We start from the raw sequence: 21574 nt of genomic DNA, 5'->3' as shown, positions 1-21574 counted from the left end.
TTAAGTAATTGAATAAGATAAAAACAGAATTCATATGATCCTTTAGTATAAGTTCATAGGGTATATAAGAGCAAGGGAAGAAGGATCATATCTTGGCTACATGTAGGATCGGAGATGTTATTTTCTTTATTTATTTTAATTCATTTGTCATGCAGAAGGGGAAGAAAAAAATAGAAAAATATACTTTGTATAGGTGAGAGACTACTACTGGATGTACACTGTACCCATTTATGAGTTGGATTTTAATTGTGTTGTGATGTGAGTGGGGCTGTGAAGCCATGGCCAGCAGATCTCTGAATGGTCACTGATGTGGATCACCTTAGGCTGAACAGTTGAGCCTGGATATGTGCATGTGCACATGGAGTCAGGGGGTTTGCTGCTGGTCAGGGGATGGTTGAGGAAGACTAGAGGAATGGAGGCCAATGCAGTTCATCCTGGCCTTGTGTCCTTGGGAAACTATGACTCCCTTCATGGTGTGACTATGTTTACCTTTTTATTGAGGGTAGGGGTGGTCATGTTTGATAAGGCCCAGAATTAGACACAGTGTTATCCCAGGTGAGGTCTGACCAAAGTAGAATAGAGAGGCACCACGACTTCCCTTGATCTGGACACTATACTGCTTTTGATGCAGCTAAGAAATCCCATTGACTTTTTAAGCTGCTACATCACACTGTTGGCGCATGTTCAATTTGTTGTCCACTAAAACTACAAGCTTTTTTTTTCACATGGACTGTTGTTGAGCCAGGCATCACCCATTCTATACCTGTGCATTTCATTTTATCTGCCCAAGTGAAGTATCCTACACTCCTCCTTGTTGAAATTAATTTTGTTAGTTTTGGCCCAGCTCTCCAATCTGTTAAGGTTGTTTTGAATTCTTATCCTGCCTTCTAGAGTATTAGCTACCCCTCCCAATTGGATGTCATCTGCAAACTTGATCACCATGCCCTCTTCACCTTCATCCAAGACATTTATAAAGATGTTGGAACAGCACCAGGCCTAGGATCGAACTCTGTGGCATTCCACTGGTAGTCACTTCTTTCGGATGGAGATGAATACATTAAAAATAAAATAAAAACTTCATTTGTAGTCCACCCAATCTCCCCAAGGGGACTCAATCATTGAACCACTGGTGAGCACCTTTAGGGTTCAGTTGCTTAACCAATTACAAATCCACCAACAGTAGTATTGTCTAGCCCTCATTTGACTTGTTTGTTTGCAAGAAGGTAATGGGGAACTTTTTCAAAAGAATTACTAGATCCACAGCATTCCTGCACCTACCAAGGTTTTAACTCTATCAAAAAAAGAGATAAGATTAGTCTGGTATGACCTGTTTTTGAGAAACCCATGTTGACTTTTAGTAATCACAGCTTTCTTTTCTAAATCACTACAAACTGCCTTCTAAATCATCTGCTCCAAGAATTCTCAAAGATTATTGCCAGTGCTTCTAAAATTGCTAATTTGGAGGGGGTTGGATAATTTCAACAGAAGAAGATTCTAGTTTTAAGAAACACACAGAAACATAATGGAGCTCTCTCTTTCCTGCAAGTGCCACACCACAAAGAGGAGAACCTATGAGGAGTGTATATAAGACCAATTTTGCAGTAAGCCATGTAATTGGCTTTCTTCTTCTGATTGGCTGACAAGGAAAAAAACAGCATGCATCTGCCCTTGTCAATCACGGCAGACCCTTCCCACCCCAAACTCTAGACCATCATGGGCAATGGGCCGATGGAGTAAAGCAATTGGAAAAAAACCCTTCAAAATAACAAATCTCTTACAAATTTGAAAAATTTGAATGCTTGTGTTTTGATTTGTAAATGCTTCAAAATGATCCTTTCTGATTAGTAATTCGTATTTCAGAATCATCAAAATCTCCTTATTACAGAGCTCCAAAGCTTTGCACAGCCCTATTGAATTACAAATATAAGTACAAGGAATTGGATCTGCTAAACTACTTCACAATCTTCTTTTCGACTGATATTTCCCAGAAAATACCTGCATTAAGGCAGTGCTGCTGCTCAGGAAGATGCCAAGAGGGTGAGCATGTTCTATCAGCATAGACTAGAATAGCTTTATTGTCATTGAACTGTCTTGCAAGGAAATTAAATGCCTTCTACAGCAGACACCACAAAACAACACACCCATCCCTCCACATCCCAACCATCACCACCACTGCTTTATATACTTGTTAATTGAATTTTCCCTTGAGAAAGTGTGACCTTCAAAAAAGTGCAATGGTATCTTGAACAGTTTAGGTGTGTAAGCAATAATGGGCTAGTTGCACAGAATAGTTTGCACAGTAAATTTTCTTGGTAAATAAGACAGCAGAATAAGTGTAGGATGCATAGCACGCTCGAGCCTTCTCAACGGGGCAGAGCACAGACATCAAAGGGCATTGGGGGTGTCGTAAACCCAACTGCAGGGGTGAGGTCCAGATCTTCTCTAGAGGTGCCAGGGGCTGGCTGGAAGGTGAATCTCTGCAGAAGAGTTGTAAAGAACAGGAAAAGCTCCATTTTGGCAAGGGTCTCGCCGGCACACTGCCTCCGACCTGTAAGGAACCATCACAAATTAGCAGCAATACAAAAATCTACTTTTGAGACTTCCAATAATTATTGAAATGAAGGAAATTTGTTTTAGGATCAAAACAGCTGGTAAACTGGTTGGGATTTTTGGAAGCTGAAGTCTAAAACACTTGGAGGAGAACAGTTTAAGAAGCACATTATGCTTCTTGGATAGTAGATGATTGAGGCTTTTATATAATTTCTTTCAGATATTATTCAGTTAGAAAACTTTAGAAAATGAAGGGAAGAATGGAATTGTGATCTTATTTATATGGCATATTTTTGCAAGGAACAATAGTTCTGACTTGTGTCCCGTGATAATTGTATTTTTCTTCCGTTCCATTAAAATCTTACAATTTATCACAATTTCCCATTGTTCTCTTTCAGCTCTTCATTTCACCACATATTTCCAGAGTCGCAAGTGCCATCTGTACTAACTGGCAAAGCCTTAATTGTTTTTACAACATGAAATTTTGAACAAGATCTGCTGGTAATGTTTGGTTGTCCACAAGAATGAAATCTACCTCATTGCACCATTCCTTGTGCACCTGCTGAGAACAAAGTGGCTTGGGCATCCCATTGCAGAATTGAATGCTTGGTCTAGAGAAGGAAACAATTCCCTACACAGGTTCATCTGGAACAGTTTGTATACCAAATCAAATTAAATGAATGGAGCCCACTCTGGGCACATAAAAGGTACTACCTGCAGAGAAAGGCATGAAGGCATCTCTCTTAACAAAGTTCCCTTCAGAATCGAGAAAATGCTCAGGATAGAACTTAAGTGGTTTCTCCCATTGAGAATCATCGTGGAGCACAGAGGACAGTAATGGGATGATGTGGGTTCCCTGTAAGGTCAAAGCGATTGGTTATTTTAATACAATTACATATAGGACTCTACTGAAATCCTTAAAATCTAAAATTGCCTTCACATATATTGCAGGAAATGTCTCAGTACAGAAGAATTAAGATATGAGTTAGCTAGAATATCTTGCAGCTAGAAAATCTTCAAGACAATATGAAACAAATTAGATTTAGTTATCTTTTACTGGCAGATTCTCAAAAGTTTTTTAAAAAAGTTATCCATATTTCATTTCATAATTATAATAATTGCATAATTGCATCGCCATGTTTTGGGTGCTAAAAATTGCTAGAAAATCTTCAAGACGATATGAAACAAAATTAGATTTAATTATCTTTTACTAGCAGAATCTGGTGCTCATTTTTTTTTAAATTATCCGTATTTAATTGCATAATAGTTGCCACCAAGTAAGAGTTGAATCGCCATGTTTTGGATGCTAAAAATTATATTTTTGTTTTCCTTGCATTATAGTTGCAACCTCATTTGCAGCTGATTTCTCCCTTCCTTCTGTCTTTCTCCATTTAAAAACTATAAAATGGAAATCTTCGAAGCTCCACTCTCTTCCCTTCTCCTTCCTCCCTTAGAGGCTTTACAAAACCTGGAATGGAGTTTGTTAGAGATAGGAGGAAGGAAGGACGATTAATGGTCCAGATTTTTTAAACTGCCCTAAGGTCTCAGTGGAAGGAGAAATGGGACAAGAGTCCTCTATTTTATAATTTCGAAACTGCCTTGCCTTCAAAGAAAGAAGGAAGGAAGGGAAAATCAGCCCCAAATGGCTCTGCAGTTTAAAACAAACAAAGAAACAAACAGAATCAGATTTTTTTCATGTGTAATTTTTGATTGAAAAAATAGGAAATGTGTGACTACTATGCAATGAAATATGATATGTTGCTTTTTTTTTTTTAAAAAAAATAATTTTTATTAAAGTTTCCACAAGTCCACACAAGGAAAGAGGGGGAACAATAACAAGAAGACAGAACAGTAGGAAAGGAAAAAGAAAGAATAATACAAACAAAATAACCAATACATAACCAACACTCAATACAAACAATAAAATTACTTAAACTATTCTAAAATGACTTCCACTCCAGCCTCAGGATCTTCTCCATATATTTCTTCTCCTTAATATCTATTCTCATCCCAATTTTTTTTCAACTTTTTTCTCATAGTCATATATGGGGGACCAATCCGTCCTTCTTAAAGTTTTTCCATTGTTCCTTCTCAACAAAAAGGTCAGTTCGTCCATATCTCTTATTTCTTTAATTTTCTTCCACCATTCTTCAATGTTCGGGACCTCTTCATTCTTCCAATCTTTGGCAAAAACCATCCTAGCCGCTGTTATGCAATAAGTAAATAATTTATCTTCATTCTCTTCCAGTTTGAGATCGGAGTCTGTAAATCCAAGAAGGTAATATTCGGGTTTCTTTTTAAATCTTTTCTTTAGTATTTTTTGCATCTCCTCATGGATAATAGACCAGAACTTGCATGTCTCTTTGCATGTCCACCACATGTGGTAAAAAGTACCTACTTGCTCACTGCATTTCCAACATTTACCTGATACATTTTGATACATATGACTAAGTTTACTCGGTGTTAAATACCACCTATAAAACATTTTATACCAATTTTCTTTTAAATCCATGGCATATGTATATTTTAATTTTTTATTCCACATCATTTCCCATTCACCGAAGTGAATGGGCCTTCTTATATTTTCAGCCCATTTAATCATACAGGCTTTCACCTGTTCAGTTTCTGTCAGCCATTGAAGCAGCTTGTTATACAGTATTGTAACCGTTTTCTTTTGTGTTTTTAAAATTTTGTCCCATATATTCTCCTTCCAATCAAAACCGATTTTTTGGTCTTGTTTAAAGTATTCTTTGATTTGTAGGTAATTTAACCAAGTTATATTGCCATATAAGATCTTTAACTGTTCAAATGATTTGATCTCCATTTTGCCTTTCACTAATATATCCTTATATCTTGGCCAAGTCCTCCATCCCAGTAATCTTCTTTGGTGTGCCTCCATTGCTGAAATCCATAGTGGTGTTGTTTTGTAAAAAAATTCTTTATATCTCATCCATGTCCGTAATAGGGAGGCTCGCACAAAATGATTACCAAAATTTTTCTCCTTCGTCTCTCTATTGTACCAAATATAGGCGTGCCATCCCACTCTTAAATCATAGCCTTCTAGATTTAGGCACTTTTCTTTATCTAAAGTCATCCATTCCCTTATCCAAGATAGTGCACAGGCCTCATGGTAGGTCTTCAGATCGGGGAATCCCAGCCCCCCTCTCGTTTTCTTGTCTATTAAATTTGTATATTTAATTCTCGGTCTTTTTCCTTTCCATACAAATTTCAATAGGTCCTTCTTCCACTTTTTAAAAAGAGTTTGGTTTCTTATCACCGGTATGTTTTGAAACAAAAATATAAGTTTTGGTAACACGTTCATTTTTATCAAAGCAATTCTGCCCAGGAGAGATAGTTTCAGCCGGTCCCAGTTCTGTATATCCTTTTGAACCGTTTTCCATACTGATTCATAATTATTCTTCAAAAGTTGTCCATTTCTAGCAGTTATCCAGACTCCTAGATATCTGATTTTCTTCACACCTTCTATTCCCGCCTGCTGTTGAATCTTTATTTGTTTCTCCTTGTTAACATTCTTGAAGAGAAGTTTGGTTTTCTTCCTGTTGATTTTAAAGCCTGCCACCTTTCCAAAATCTTCAATTTTGTTTATCCAACTTTGTAAATTTTTCTCTGGGTTTTCAATTGTACCTATTAAATCATCCGCAAACGCTCGTATTTTATATTCAAATTTACCAATTTTTGCTCCTTTAATCTTTTCATCGTCTCTAATTTTCTTCATCAGGATCTCTACTGCCATAACAAAAATCAATGGAGAAAGTGGGCAACCTTGTCGCGTGCCTTTTGTAATTTCAAATTCTTGAGTGACCTGACCGTTCACTTTCACTTTAGCCTTTTGAAATTCATAAATAGCATTGATTGCATTATTAAATTTCTCGCCCATGTCCAACTCTTGAATCAAAATCTTGAAGAAATCCCAGTTCAAATTATCAAATGCTTTCTCAGCATCTATTGCTAAAAGGGCAAATTCTTTCTGGTGATTGGTCTCATAATATTCCAAAAGATCTAACACGTTGCGTATGTTTTCTTTCATGTGTCTATTTGGGAGAAAACCTGTTTGTTCTTCTCCAATCCATTTACTTAAAAAAGATTTTAACCTTGTGGCCATAATATTTGCAAACATTTTATAATCCGTATTTAACAAGGAGATCGGTCTATAATTTTTGATGTCGGTTTCCAGTGAGCCTTCTTTATGTATCACAGTGATTTCTGCCTCCCTCCAGGAGTCTGGTATCTTCCGATAATTCAATGCTTCATTCGCTATAGCCTTAAAGGTGGGTATCAGTTGCTGTTTAAATATTTTATAGAATCCTGCCGTAAATCCATCTGGTCCCGGAGCCTTATCAGCATTCATTTTATTTATAGCTTTCTCTATTTCCTCTTCTGTTATCTCCTTATTCAATTCTTCTCTGTCTTCATCTGTAATTTTATCTAGCTTCATTTGTCCAATATATTCCATAATATCCTCTTTCTTTATATTCTCCTTTGTATATAACTTTGTATAGAAGGCCCTAAATTCTTCCAAGATTTCTTTATCTGTCTTCAAGTCCTTTTCTTTAGTACTTATTTACTTAGTACTTATTTAATAATAATATTTGGGTTAATAAGAGACCGTTTGAAATAGTTGCTGAAATAATTTTTTTTTGATTCTTAGTGGGAGAATATATTGTGAGAAAGTGAATTGATTTTATATGCTGTAAATAACTGGAAATTTATAAGAAATCGGAAATTAATTTTGACCCCCTTTTACTGATTATAGAATCAATTAATTAATTAATCATTAGATTAATGGTTCTCTGCTTTAGAATTTAAGTAAGATAATTGGACTTTATTAGAGGAAAGATTTTTGGAGAGTAAAAAGTAAAACTTTTGAAAATAAGAATTAAATTGGAAATGACAACCCCTAAAGCAGAATCATGAAGAGGATCATTGGACATAAACCCAAAAATGGATAACTTATTGAAAGAGATCAAAAAGATATCAGAAAAACAGGATGCGCTGAAAGTAGAATTGAAGGAGGAAGTGAAGACCAAACATGAAGAATACTACAAGAAACAAGAAGAAATGATCACAAAAATGACAGAAGAATTTAAAGCAATGAAGACAGAAATAAAAGAGGAATTTGGACAGATAAGAAAAGAAATATCACAGTTGGATGGAGAAGTGAAAGAATTGAAGGTCTCTAAAGAAAAAATGGAGGGAACGCAAACAGAGATGACAAAGAAAATAAAAGGATTGGATAGACAAAGAGAAAAAATGGAATTGGAACAAGAAAGATTGTTACAGATGCAAATGGATTTCCAACTGAGACTCAGAAATATAATGGAAGATGATAAAGATGATATGTTGCTTGAACAGTAATCCAATCACCTTTGGAATGAAGTAGCCTTTAAGAGTAACATCCATAGTGGTTGCACGTGGCACGTTGCCTGGGATAATATTAGCAAATCTTTGAACTTCATGAATTACTGCATCTGTGTATGGCATTTTTTTTCGGTGTTCAGACCGTGGCTGAGCAGACCCAACAGTGACAGCAATTTCTTCTTGGACCTTACCTAGAAAACAGAGCAATTCTTTCTAGTAGCTGAAATCCTAAATGCCCTTTATGACCTTCTCTAGGCAAATAAGTTTCCACCATATCCTTCAGTGCTGAGAAGGGTTATTATCTCATTTATTGCTTACCTGATATCCCATCTTTCCCTTCATATAGGACCCAGCTCAGAATATGAGTTAAAACACTATGGGCACTAATGAAATGTTGAGTCTGTGAGTGTGAGAGAGATGTGAAAATGGCATACTGCACAACGTTCATAAATCTGGCTCCATCGAGAGCATGAGCAGAAACCGCCACTCTTCTTTTCCCTGCCCCCTTTTGTATTGCAGTAATAGACAGCTATAACTACTTTTCCACACATTTACTTCAATTGTCCTACTTCCTATGCAGAATGGAACTAAAGGTCTACCGGAATAATGTCAACAAAGGGAACTCACGCTGAACTTCTGGGTGCTTCATCATGAGCAAAAGGGCCCATCGCAGGGTGGTGGAAGTGGTCTCCATGCCTGCACCAAATAAATTATCCACAAGAGTTTTTAGATTTTCGTTATGGAAATATCCATTAACATTGCTGGTCTTCTCCTATGTTGAAAAAAGAAACTATGGCTTAAAACAAAAGGGGGGACAATCTACCATGTGCATATGTCAAAAGAAATAATGAGAAATAGGAGAAACACGACATTCATGGAGATGGAAAGAGTAGAGACCTTGGATACATTGCATTAAAATTTACTATTTAATATCAATTTATTATACAGCATGGGCCAAAAGTCACAAAGGGGTTTCAAGATGTGAAGATAGAGAGGGGTAGGGAACCTGGCATCCCATGCATAAGCATCACTCGGCTTCAGTTGAGGGCAATCAGATGGAAATAAGCGTGAGGGCATGTGGAGCACACATCTTCCTCCCATGGATTCCACTGACAAAATGGGAGCCCACCCGTGTTACCCTGGTAGCGGCATGCACTGACTCTGTGCTCCTTTAGTCACAGAGGTGCGCTGGCATCATCTGATAGGAGCTGGCTGACTTGGTGGGTGACTGGGGCTAAATTGGTGGATGCCGCTGAATGTAGTCCTGTGTGATGAGGACGTATGGCAGTAGTGCTGAGACCCCAGAAGGACTCCAACAAATCACAGCCCTAATGTCCATAGGAATATTTGGCATCTATATCAGAGTAGAGTTGCCTAGAGTAAGCATCACTCGGCTCCAGTTGAGGGCAATCAGATGGAAATAAGTGTGAGCGCATGTGGAGCACACATCTTCCTCCCATGGATTCCACTGACAAAACGGGAGTCCACCCATGCCATCTTTATTATTCTATATTTTTGTGATGAATTTGCAGAAAACCCTTACTGTTAGCAGACATAAGAATATTTAGAAAATGTTGGGGTTGTTCATATGAAAATGTCAGCATCCCTCCCAGGTATGCAGCCGGGGGGGGGGGGGGGCTCGGGGGGCTTCAGCCCCCCCCCCCTGAAATTCTCATGGTTCGCAAGAAGGCCTTACTGGTGCATTATTTAAACTGTTATGTTTATTCATATCATGATCTGATCACCATACTCAATATATCCCATATGCATGGGGGTATTGGGGTAATGATACAAAAGGTTTGCTAGGCTAGACCCTCTTTCACTCAGACTCAGCCCCCCCCCCAAACTCAGCCCCCCCGAAACACTCCTGAAAATTTTTAGCCCCCCCCCCCCCCCGAAACGAAATCCTGGCTACGGGCCTGATTCCTCCCCTTGAAAAGACTTCCTTACCTCTTGCTGCCGGATAAGAAAGGTATCAATTAAGCTCCGCTGGTCATTTTCATCCAGCTCTTTGAGGCGTTTTATGAATGTAGCCTCTATGAAAGTAAAAACCTCCTTTCTGTTATCAAGGCAAGTTTTTCGACCGCCAGATAGGAAACCAAGAGCAGGAAACATGTTGTAGAACTGAAACATGGCAAAGAAAAAGAAAGTTTCCTGAAAAAAGATATTCTTTCAGGCAAATATTTTAAATACTTTCAATATGTAGTAGAATCTCAAGGCACCCAAATTCACAAGCAACTGACAGAAATTTGAAGAAACAATACTTGAAATAAAGAAAATTATATCAAGTTTTAGTTTTCCATTAAGTTAAGTTTGTCTTTATTTGCTTTTAATTACTTTATTTGAATAATAATAGCAAGTCAATACAGTGTTAATGATATGATATAGCATCAAGTTTAGTACTATTTAGGTCTATTTTTAATAGCAACTCGCAAGAAACTAGAAATAACATTTATCCAGCATCTATCAATCCCCATAGGTACCAGTTAACCGAGGGGGGGGGGGGGGCTTCCACACAGCTGTATAAAATCCACATTGAACTGGATTATATGGCAGTGTGGACTCAGGTATAGGTCCCTTCCACACATCTGAATAGAATCCCATATTATCTGCTTTCAACTGGAATCATGGCAGTGTGGACTCAGATAACCCAGTTCAAAGCAGATATTGTGGGATTTTCTGCCTGGATAGTCTGTGTTATATGGCTGTGTGGAACGGCCCTAAGTGTCTACTGTATATTTGCATTCTACAAATGCACAATCTACAGAAGCACAAAACAAGGGACACCCTAATGTACTGCAGTCTTGGTTGTTTAGTAGCATCATCTTGAATTGATGCAGAAAGCTACTAACAACTGTTTTCTGATGCTGTCATAATTCACCCACTAGAGTCAGCAGATTCAGATTGACAGGAATCTCCAGCTCCTAACAACAATTGTGCTATGCTTATGAGGAATTGCGGTTGCAGAGCAATGGAGAGATTATGCTAATCCCAGCATTAACAGGAGACAATACTTAATTAGACACCTTATGACTTGAGCAAGCTGTCTAGAAATCCTCAAGAACTCTCTGTCAGCTTCGGCTGTATAAAATCCTCATTGAATTGTATTATATGGCAATATGGACTCAGATAACCCAGTTCAAAGCAGATCTTTTGGATTATCTGCCTTGATATTCTGGGTGTGAGGAAGGGCCGTTAGTTGCACAAACACACTGCAATGATGCCAGCTTTGGTTATATGGCTGTATGGAAGGGCCCTTGGGTTGGGCAAGATGAAGTACACTACACAAGGAGTCACAATATGCTGAAGAAGCAGAGGCATTCAGTTCTGAATACAAGCTCGGAAAATATCAAATCCAATGCAACACACCAAGCATCCAGATAATTCAGTAGCATATTATGACATTGAGAGGTCCAGAAGAACTAATAGGATTATACTCTTCTTATCCATATACCAAAATACCAACTGCTTCTCTGGACCAGAGTGAAGAGAGAGAGGACCAGGAAGACAGCTCCACCTTGTCTCCTGTGCTATGCTTATAAGATAATATAGTATAGTATAGTATAATACAGTATTCTGTATATACATATAATATTTATAATATTATAATGTAATACAATATAAAACTACTACTAATAAATATTATAATTATATATATTTATATTACATGTAATATTACTAATAATGTTACAATATAATGGTATAGTACAATATAGTAATATATACTACTGATATTGTGCTATGCTAATAATATAATATATTGTATGTATATTAGGGCTGGGCAACCACGGAAAAATTTGTTTCTAAACTTGATTCGTTTTTTGGGTTTTTTTGCGTTTCGATATTTAAAAGAATTCCGAAATTTTTCTTTAAAAAAGTTCGATATTTACGAAATTTCGTAAAATTATGAAACGAATACGAAACGAATACGAAACGAATACGAATCGATTCGTTAATGGCTGACGCGACCGCGCAATACGCTAAAAAACCTCCATATGGGATAGGGGGAACTTCTGAAGCTTCCCTCTGTTGTTGACTGTTGGTGTGATATTTATAATTTTTTTTCACTGATTAAACAAACAACAGCTATAAAACTTGCCCCAGACATGAGGAAATAATAACGAAACAATTTCAAAACGATTTCGAAATGAATACGAAACGAATACAAAGCAATTACGAAACGAATTGAAAAATTCGTTTCGTTTTTTAGATGCTCCTGAATGGTTCGTTATCGCTTCGTAACAAAAAAAAATAACGAATTTCTAACAAATTACGAAATTACGAAATGAAACCGCCCAGCCCTAATGTATATATATCTTGTAAGCTGCTCTGAGTCCCCTTCGGGGTGAGAAGGGCGGCATATAAATGCCATAAATAAATAAATAGTTCTGGATGAAACACCAAATGGGTTCAGTAACCAGTTTGGTCCTCTGCCATATGTGAATTGATCCTGTGACATATGGGGAAATTATTTAGTTCCTCAACTTTCAGATTCTGTATTTTTCAGAATTACAGAACCACATGAAATGCTCACTTTCAGCCCACGCTATCTAGACTTGCAATACTTTTGGGGGTGAAAAAATAAACCAAGACTACCAGGACTGAAGGGCTTCCAAAAAGCCGGACATTTTCATTAAATAACTTCAGTAATCTTTGAAATGTAGGATCTTCATATTCGTACCGCCTGCCAAGTATTATGGATACTATTATGTTGGCAACAGCTGCATTCATGATTGTAGTTGTCTCAAATGGTTTCCCTATAAACAAATATAGATTTTGAACAAAAATTATAAAAGAATATCAACCTTAAATTTCCTTTTCATAGATTCAAGATCCCTGAGTCAGCTTTCCCTGTATATGCTGTGTTCATTTTAGAAACTAAGTCTAGGTACTGATATATTTAGGATTATGTTAGCAAGGAACTATTCCAAAGATTTCAAGTATCTTGGGAACACTTGAGTGTACCTAAATCATGTTGACATAGGCCTTGGCTATACTCATCGGAAAACTCAGTTTAAAGGGCTCCGGGGCTGATCTGACCCAGTCACAGGAACCCTTTGGCTGTTCACTTGTTGGCCAGTCTAGGGGAGCAACAGCTCTCTTCCAGAGGCTTACAGACAACAGCACGTTTCTGGTCACATCATTTATTACCTCAGCAAGTGATATGCCCTTAAACTGTTTGGTGATGTGGACAGTGGATTGGGCCAGATCCACCTGTCCAAATCCTCAACATGCCTGGAAACTCTGTAGCTCTCTTGATGCAGGTCAATAGCTAGATGTAGCAGATGTGCCAAGTATCTGACCCACAGATCCATAATTGAGGCAGGATCTACACTGCCATAACATCCAGTTTGAAGTTGCAGATTAACTACATTTACTTGAATTATATGAGTCTCCACTTCAATGCAGTTATCTGTATTTTGAACCTGGATTATATGGCAGTGTAGATCCAGCCTGAGTGGTGAGTCCATTTTATTCTGGCTGTGTAGACACAGCCTAGACTCAACTTTTCCAGGACAATCTTTGGAATGAATGTTCCAGACTGGATTGACACTGCCCTATATCCCAGGATGTGATCCCAGATTATCTGCTTTGAACTGGATTATATGAGTCTACACTGACACATAATCTGGGATAAGCAAATAATCTGGGATCAGATCTTGAGATATAGGGCAGTGTAGATCCAGTCCCAGAGGCTTAGCCTTTTCAGCAGAGCAGGGGTTCCCAAATTAAGCCCTGTAGGTAGGATGCAGCCCCCCAAATGTCATTTATCCTGGCCCTGCCCTAAACTTTAGACCATCGACCTCATCAGACGGAGCTTTCTTCAGCGGCATATGGTAGTTCAGTCATAGTTTACCCACAGAGCCCACTGGCTCCCATCCCATGACGCAGAGGAACTTCTGGCGGGATTCCATGGGTAATGCAGCAATGGGGAGGCAACGGGGGTAAGTTGTGTGGCCAAAGCTTCCCCCTGTTGAATCGGCATGCTGATAAGCCAGGCAATGAAAATCTAGTAAGTTTATGTTGGTTAAAATTGTTGTACATTTTAAATGTTATATTATTCTTTCATGTTTTTTTTTGTTGTTGTTTGCACTACAATTAAGATAAGTGCAGTGTTCATAGGAGCCCATTCATTTTTGTTCAAACTATAGTCCAGCCCCCGATCACTCTGAAGGTCTGTGAATTGGCCCTCAGCTAAAAATGTTTGAGCACCCCTGATCTTCAGCATCAAAAGGAAAAACCAACCAACTTTCATAAGATTCCAGTTTCTTTGTCAGGACATTGCACTCTTCAACAATTTTGTCCTCTATGGTTCTCTTGCCCATTCCATAATCCCGAAGTGTGGATAAGGTGAACCTCCGCATCACTTTCCAGTTCTCACCATGAGCAAAAATAACACCTGAAAAAAAACATTCAAAGTTCAATGTATAGTTCTGCTTGCATTTATTCAGTATTATAATAAGCTGAATATGTGACTTTTTGATTTTCAAAAAATCACCTACAAAATCAATTGTTTTCCCATTTATAAATCTGTCCATTTTCTCATTGTTTATATTGTTGTTGTTCATTCGTTCAGTCGTCTCCGACTCTTCGTGACCTCATGGACCAGCCCACTCCAGAGCTCCCTGTCGGCTGTTACCACCCCCAGCTCCCTCAAGGTCAGTCCAGTCACTTCAAGGATGCCATCCACACATCTTGCCCTTGGTCGGCCCCTCTTCCTTTTGCCTTCCACTTTCCCCAGCATAATTGTCTTCTCTAGGCTTTCCTGTCTCCTCATGATGTGGCCAAAGTACTTCAACTTTGTCTCTAGTATCTTTCCCTCCAGTGAGCTGTCGGGTTTTATTTCCTGGAGGATGGACTGGTTGGATCTTCTCGCAGTCCAAGGCACTCTCAGAACTTTCCTCCAACACCACAGCTCAAAAGCATCGATCTTCCTTCGCTCAGCCTTCCCTAAGGTCCAGCTCTCACATCCGTAGGTGACTACAGGGAATACCATGGCTTTGACTAGGCGGATCTTTGTTGCCAGTCTGATGTCTCTACTCTTTACTATTTTATTGAGATTGGACATTGCTCTCCTCCCAAGAAGTAAGCGTCTTCTGATTTCCTGGCTACAGTCTGCATCTGCAGTAATCTTTGCACCTAGAAATACAAAATCTGTCACGGCCTCCACATTTTCTCCCTCTATTTTCCAGTTGTCAATCATTCTTGTTGCCATAATCTTGGTTTTTTTGACGTTTAGCTGCAACCCGGCTTTTGCGCTTTCTTCTTTCACCTTGATTAGAAGGCTCCTCAGCTCCTCCTCGCTTTGGGCCATCAGAGTGGTGTCATCTGCATATCTGAGGTTGTTAATGTTTCTTCCAGCAATTTTCACCCCAGCTTTGCATTCATCAAGCCCCGCACATCGCATGATGTGTTCTGCATACAAGTTAAAAAGGTTGGGTGAGAGTATGCAGCCTTGCCGTACGCCTTTCCCAATCTTGAACCAGTCTGTTGTTCCGTGGTCAGTTCTGACTGTTGCTACTTGGTCCTTGTACAGATTCCTCAGGAGAGAGACAAGGTGGCTTGGGATGCCCATCCCACCAAGAACTTGCCACAATTTATTATGATCCACACAGTCAAAGGCTTTAGAATAGTCAATGAAGCAGAAGTAGATGTTTTTCTGAAACTCCCTGCCTTTCTCCATTATCCAGCGGATATTGGCAATCTGGTCTCTTGTTCCTCTACCTTTTCTAAACCCAGCTTGAACATCTGGCAACTCTCGCTCCATGTATTGCTGGAGTCTTCCTTGCAGGATCTTGAGCATTACCTTACTGGCATGAGAAATAAGGGCCACTGTACGGAAGTTGGAGCAGTCTTTCGCATTTCCCTTTTTTGTTTATATTTGTTTATATTAGGGGTCCTCAAACTAAGGCCCTCCAAGGTCATTTACTCAGCCCTCGCTAAGGGTCAACCTAAGTCTGAAACGACTTGCAAGCACACAACAACAATCCTATCTCATCAGCCAAAAGCAGGCCCACACTTCCCATTGAAATATTAATAAGTTTATATTTGTTAAAATTGTTCTTGGTTTTAATTATTGTATTGTTTTTACGTGTTTTTTGCACTACAAATAAGATATGTGCAGTGTGCATAGGAATTCATTCACGTTTTTTTCAAATTATAATCCAGCCCTCCCACAGTTTGAGGGACTGTGACCTGGCCCTCTGTTTAAAAACCTTGGGGACCGCTGATCTATATTATCTCAGTCACTTTGGTTGTGGTGATCTGTGAAACAAAGCTTGTTTTTACTCTTGCCTTTTAATGTACTTGTCTCAATGGAAAGAAGGAATGAAAAACTTAATGTGGTTGCTTATTGTTGTAGTAGAGCCTGTGAGTAACGTTACGAACAGTAGTATGGGTGCCAGAAGGGAAAAAAGGGTTACTCGGGAGCAGGAATCTGATGATGAGCAGCAGAGGAAGAGGATTCAAGACATACTTACAGCACCTACAGATGAGTAGCCGTTTGAGGGATTCTTTGGGGATGATGGGTCAATGAGCGAAGGAGAAGAAAGAGACACCATAGATTGGACTAAGATAAGAGAAGTGCAAGCTATTTGTGAGGAGCCAACAACTACTGATGCTTTTATGGGGTTCTCTGGGGGTGAAGACTGGCAATTAGAGGATCCAACTGAGTCTTGGGGGGGACCGATGTCTTGACAGGAGATGGAGGAATTGGAGGGAAGAACAAGGGAATTCACGTGAAGAGCTGGGAGCAGCTGCGGGGGATAATGATGGGGCGGTGGTCAGTTCACCTTCTGATGATGATTTGTAAATAAAAGTGGGTTCAGGGGTGATGGGTCCTTGCAGAAGGCAAGGTGTTGATGAGAGTTCGTGTGTTGGGTGCTGTGTATTGGAAAAGATTCTTGTAGACTTGTTGCTGCCTGTTTCGTGTTTGCTGTTGGTTTAGGATCTGCAGTTTGGACCTCCTGTTCGTTCGCGTGTTATTGACCCGGATTGGCTTCTCGTGAATGTGGACTTAACCCTTCCTGGACCTGGACCGGTTTGGCTAAATACGCTGCTTCTGCAGACATTGGAGCAGCGCTGTTTCGGATTTCTCCCGCTCGACCCTGGACTTTGCTTGATGACGCTTCTCTTGCTGTGGCCCCTCTTTTTTTGTTAACCAGTTGTGTACTGTGCCTTTTTGTTTTGCCTCAGAGCACCTTGTTTGATTTGTTTTTCTTTTCCCTATTCCAGTTAACCTGGATTATATTTCTGTTAACCTTTTTGGACCAGGTCTGATTTGTTTCTTGAGTTTTGACCAGTGGCACTGCATTTAGTACCTCTGCGTTCCTTTTCCTTTGTTTTAATAAACTCTGTTTTGAAGCCACTTTTGAGTCAGGCCCTTTAAGGTGTCTGTGAATCCAACACTTACATTTATTAGATTGAGGACCAAAAGCCAATCAAAATCTTTATGGGATCTCCAAACTGTATAGTTTTTGTATTGAGTTGGAGAGGGGAAAGTGTAGCTTTGTAGACTGAAAACCATAGACATGCCGTAAAAGGAGCAAGGAGGACAACTGTAGTGATCATTAAGAAATGTTGAGTCACTTGCATTAGTAATGTGATCTTTGTTGCTTGAATTGTTGTTGTGTGCCTTCAATATGGTTCCAACGTATGGTAACCCTAAGGCGAACCTATCATGGGTTCTTTGTAAAAATACTTTAATATACTAGCACATAATGTTAGCTTACCTTAATGTGAGAGAGGCCCTAAGATTATTTGGTTACTTGTAATACTGTAGCATATCTCTGGTTGATGGAATTGCAATTACTTGTAAATACTAAGCATAATAATATTTACAGTATAAATGTTAATAAATAAAAAAAATTGGGCTGAAAGAACTGAGATAATAAATAATTGATACAACTGTTACACTTCAAAATTTACCTCTTCCTACTTACAAACAAATTCAAATTCAATTTAAGAACAAACATGCAGAACCAATCATGCTTGTACCTTGAGATGGCCTGTATATAGTAAAGTTATAGCAACAGTTGTATCAATTATTTATTATCTCGGTTCACAATTCTTAAGAATGGGTTTTGGACTTCAACAACAATTATATAAAACAAAATACTTCACCAAAGCCCTTTGAAAATTCTTTAAAGAATGGAATGATGGGCCTCTCAGCAAATGCGTCAGCCTGGTTCACCAGAGCCTCTTTCACCATTTCATACCCAGACAACACTACCATTTTCTGGAATCCCATTTGAATCCTGAAGACGGGACCATAAACTTTTGACAACTGGAATGAAATATATGTTCAAAGTTGACATTCAGATCTGTATCGTGGTTCTACAATTTTTTAATTATTTATTTAAGACATTTTTATCTTGTGTAAAAAAAACAGCAACAATCCTTATTCCATATACTTAGTCCTGGAATATCACTGTTCATTAGAGTTATACATCTAAAAAATTTACAGAGAATTTTAAGACATGACTTTAAAAAGGACATGGAAAGAACTGGAGTAGTAAGACTACAGACCCTTCCATACAGCCATATAACCAGAATATCAAGGCAGATAATTCACAATATCTGCTTTGAACTGGATTATTTGAGTCCACACTCAGTCTACAAAGAATAACAACTGCATAGCATTATATAAACACTATGAAAATAACACAGGACACAAATTTTAACATTGCCAGGTACACTAATTTTAGGATTTGTTCTAATGTGGCTCAAAAATGCTATAACTTGGTGGACTTTGTCCTTCCACAGAAAGAAGAGAAAATATTACCTTCAGCATTGTTCTGTGAGGCCTCTGCTGATCTATTATGTGGAGATTTCCAATGATTGGTAAAGGTTTCGGACCCGGTGGAAGATTTTGGGAACTGTAATTCCAGAAATGGCCCATTTTTAAAACCAGCAAAATTATAAGGGTAATTAGGAAAAATATTGTAATCGGATGTATCCAATCCATTTCTCCAGGAAGCAGTTTTCTGCAGCACCTGCAATGAAGGTTGCAGTATGATTTCAGCAACAACAACTGAAATAGGATGTCCTTATATTTTGTAGAAATGCACTAGACCAGGTGATTTGCCTTTGGCAAATCATTTATTTGTCTTGTTTATCAGGTTGAACAAACTATGCCTCACTTCCCTATCCCCAAATCTTGTTTTTCTTCTCCAGCTACTGAATGTTACTGTTGGGTTACTGTTTACTTTGTGCAATTATTACCCAAAATAAAACTTTTGCAAATGGGTTCAAACTCTTAAAACCATTGACTTGGGAATTAGCAGAAATAATCTCAGGCCTCTTTTACACTGTCCTTATATTCCAGGCTCTGATGCCAGGTTATCCACTTTGAACTGGATTATCTGAGTCTATACTGCCATATAACACAATTCAAAGCAGACAATCCAGATTTCATATGTCATTGTAGAAGGGGCTTTGGGCTAGACAATAGGCTTGTTTAATAATAATAATAATAAAGTTCAAAACTCTGTTTGGATGTAGGTTGGGCTGGTGGTTTAATTCTAAAGTCAATTCTGATTTTCACAGAAAAATGTTCAAAAGTTTTCAAAACATCCGAAACTTCTTTCGTGAATGTTTTTAAAATGTTATTTCCTGTTTCATTGGGTGGTCTTTACTTTGAAAGTAGTTGTTTTACACCAGAAGTGGGGGAAAGCAAGTGGAGTCAATACTTTTCTTCTTAGGTTTAAAACTGGCTTCTCTGGCTTGAGTGAGGCCAGGGACCAGAAGTGGGGAAAAGCAAGTGGAGTAAATTATTTTCTTCTCCAGTTTAAAACTGGATTCTCTGGTTTCAGCAAGGCCAGGGACCAGAAGCAGGGAAAAGCAAGTGGAGTACATTATTTTCTTCTCCGGTTTAGAACTGGCTTCTCTGGCTTGAACGAGGACAGGGACCAGAAGTGGGGAAAAGCAAGTGGGGTCAATTTTTTTCTTCTCCAGTTTAAAACTGGCTTCTCTGGCTTGAGTGAGGCCAGGGATCAGAAATGAGGAAAAGCAAGTGGGGTCAAATTTTTTCTTCTCTGGTTTAAAACTGGCTTCTCTGGCTTGAGTGAGGCCAGGGATCAGAAGTGAGGAAAAGCAAGTGGGGTCAATTTTTCTTCTTCTCTGGTTTAAAACTGGCTTCTCTGGCTTGAGTGAGTCCAGGGACCAGAAGCGGGGGAAAACTGAATAATTTCCGACTCATTTCATGAGTTGTAACAAAAATGGAGGAAAAAGCTTCGAAAGGGCAAAGGGAATTCCAGTTTTCTTAAAAACTTCAAGATTGCTTCAAAAAGGCAATTTTTCCAAATTTATTCCAAATTATGAAGATTCCGACGGTACCTAACCAAGCCTACTAGACAATGCCACAGTTACGTAGATTTATAATTGTTTGACTGGCCAAAACAAAGGAAGTTTAAAAATGGCTCCTCTTCACCATGTCTCGTGGGGCACTGGTGTTGAATTTAGAGCTAGCATGGCAGTTAAAGAGGATCCGTGCCTGGTGAGCCATATGCTGAAAACCAGATAGGCCATGACACAGAAACCAATTCCCCAAATTGAAGACAATTCACAAAAGTTAATTCAATTTGTCTGAAAGGGATGCATATACAGCAACTTTACTTCAAAATGTACAAGCATAAACATAGAGGGAAATACAAGATATACCATTCTGATAGTGCTTCAGTCTTCCCGTCCCATGCAGGCTAAACCTTCTTATTCAGACAGGCTTGTAAAGAAGAAGGGTTTTAAGATCATGTCAGGAGCTGCTGTGGTTTTATCTGTCTTTATGGATTTAATCTGAATTGTTTTCAGTACTAATGATGTTTAATTCTCTTTTTATTTTTATATTTGTACATTTGAAGTTGTATGCTGAAGTTTTGTTTTTAAGCCACTTTGAGTCTCCCGTGGGAGGGATAAAGTGGGGTATAAATCAATAAATACAATAAATTACCGTGATTTGATAACAGTACCACAGGGTTTTATCCTGGGTCCAGTGCTATTCAGCATTTTTCTCAGTGCTTTGAATGGCTAAATAGAGCATGCTTATCAGAATCTGGAGATAACAGCAAAATCAGAGGAGCAATTAAGACTTCAAAGGACAGGATCAGAAACCAAAATAATAAATACATACATTTATTGGTTACCTACCTATTTGAACAGCTCAAAGTAGGGTACAGCACAGTGTTTAGTTTTCAAAATGATCTTCGATTGTAGAGCTGGGTGAAAATGATCATACTGGTAATTGATTTCAACAGGGAGTAAGGTAGTGTATGTAGGCAAAATGAAATGAAGCTGTAGGGAAGAAAACATTGCCTTTGGTTGCTGCTCCTTTGGACCAAACTTTCTTTATCAGTGGACTCTGCTCTCGGCAGGACTGAGGCCGTGACTCAGCAGGGAGTGCGTCCCATTCTGCACGGCTGCCTTGCCTCCTGTCTGGGACTTGAAAGGAGAACTGCAGAAGGCGTGTATCTACCACTGAAGGACAACACCAAAGTAGGTTTGCACTTTGGGGATGATGAGGGCTTTACCTTGTGCCCAGCAGAGGCAAAGTTCATAACCTACTTTTCATATCCAGGCAACACTGAGTACATATTAATAATAATATATTCTCCCTCTAGCAGCCGGCATGTGAGCTGGCAACCTGCCTCAT

The 21574-nt window shown here is 38.8% G+C and overlaps 1 protein-coding gene across 2 annotated transcripts; it reads right to left on the bottom strand.

The window, feature by feature from the left end:
• Positions 1-1710: 1710 nt before the first annotated feature.
• Positions 1711-21187, bottom strand: LOC137094784 (cytochrome P450 2K6-like). 2 transcript variants are annotated; one of them, XM_067469165.1, is made up of 10 exons: positions 21073-21187; positions 18713-18923; positions 18052-18214; positions 14180-14329; positions 12526-12686; positions 9880-10053; positions 8557-8701; positions 7936-8120; positions 3265-3406; positions 1711-2548 (listed from the first exon to the last, which is right to left on the bottom strand). In XM_067469165.1, the coding sequence occupies exons 2-10, from the start codon at positions 18893-18895 to the stop codon at positions 2364-2366; spliced, it is 1488 nt and encodes a 495-aa protein (XP_067325266.1). In that variant the 5' UTR covers positions 18896-18923; positions 21073-21187; the 3' UTR covers positions 1711-2363. The 2 variants fall into 2 exon arrangements, with proteins under 2 accessions (XP_067325266.1, XP_067325269.1); XM_067469168.1 differs by lacking the exon at positions 21073-21187 and having other exon boundaries at positions 18713-18972.
• Between the last annotated feature and the right edge of the window lie 387 nt (positions 21188-21574).

Source organism: Anolis sagrei, chromosome 1 (assembly GCF_037176765.1).
Source record: "Anolis sagrei isolate rAnoSag1 chromosome 1, rAnoSag1.mat, whole genome shotgun sequence".
Classification (NCBI taxonomy): Eukaryota; Metazoa; Chordata; class Lepidosauria; order Squamata; family Dactyloidae; genus Anolis; species Anolis sagrei.
This window is presented reverse-complemented; position numbering and strand designations above follow the sequence as displayed.

Coding starts and splice junctions, on each gene's coding strand:
- LOC137094784 (XM_067469165.1), bottom strand. CDS start 18,895: ATGGATTGGATACATCCGATTACAATATTTTTCCTAATTACCCTTATA. Junction 18,215..18,712: donor CTCACAGAACAATGCTGAAG/GTAATATTTTCT, acceptor ATTTCATTCCAG/TTGTCAAAAGTTTATGGTCC. Junction 12,687..14,179: donor GAAACTGGAATCTTATGAAA/GTTGGTTGGTTT, acceptor ATTTGTTTATAG/GGAAACCATTTGAGACAACT.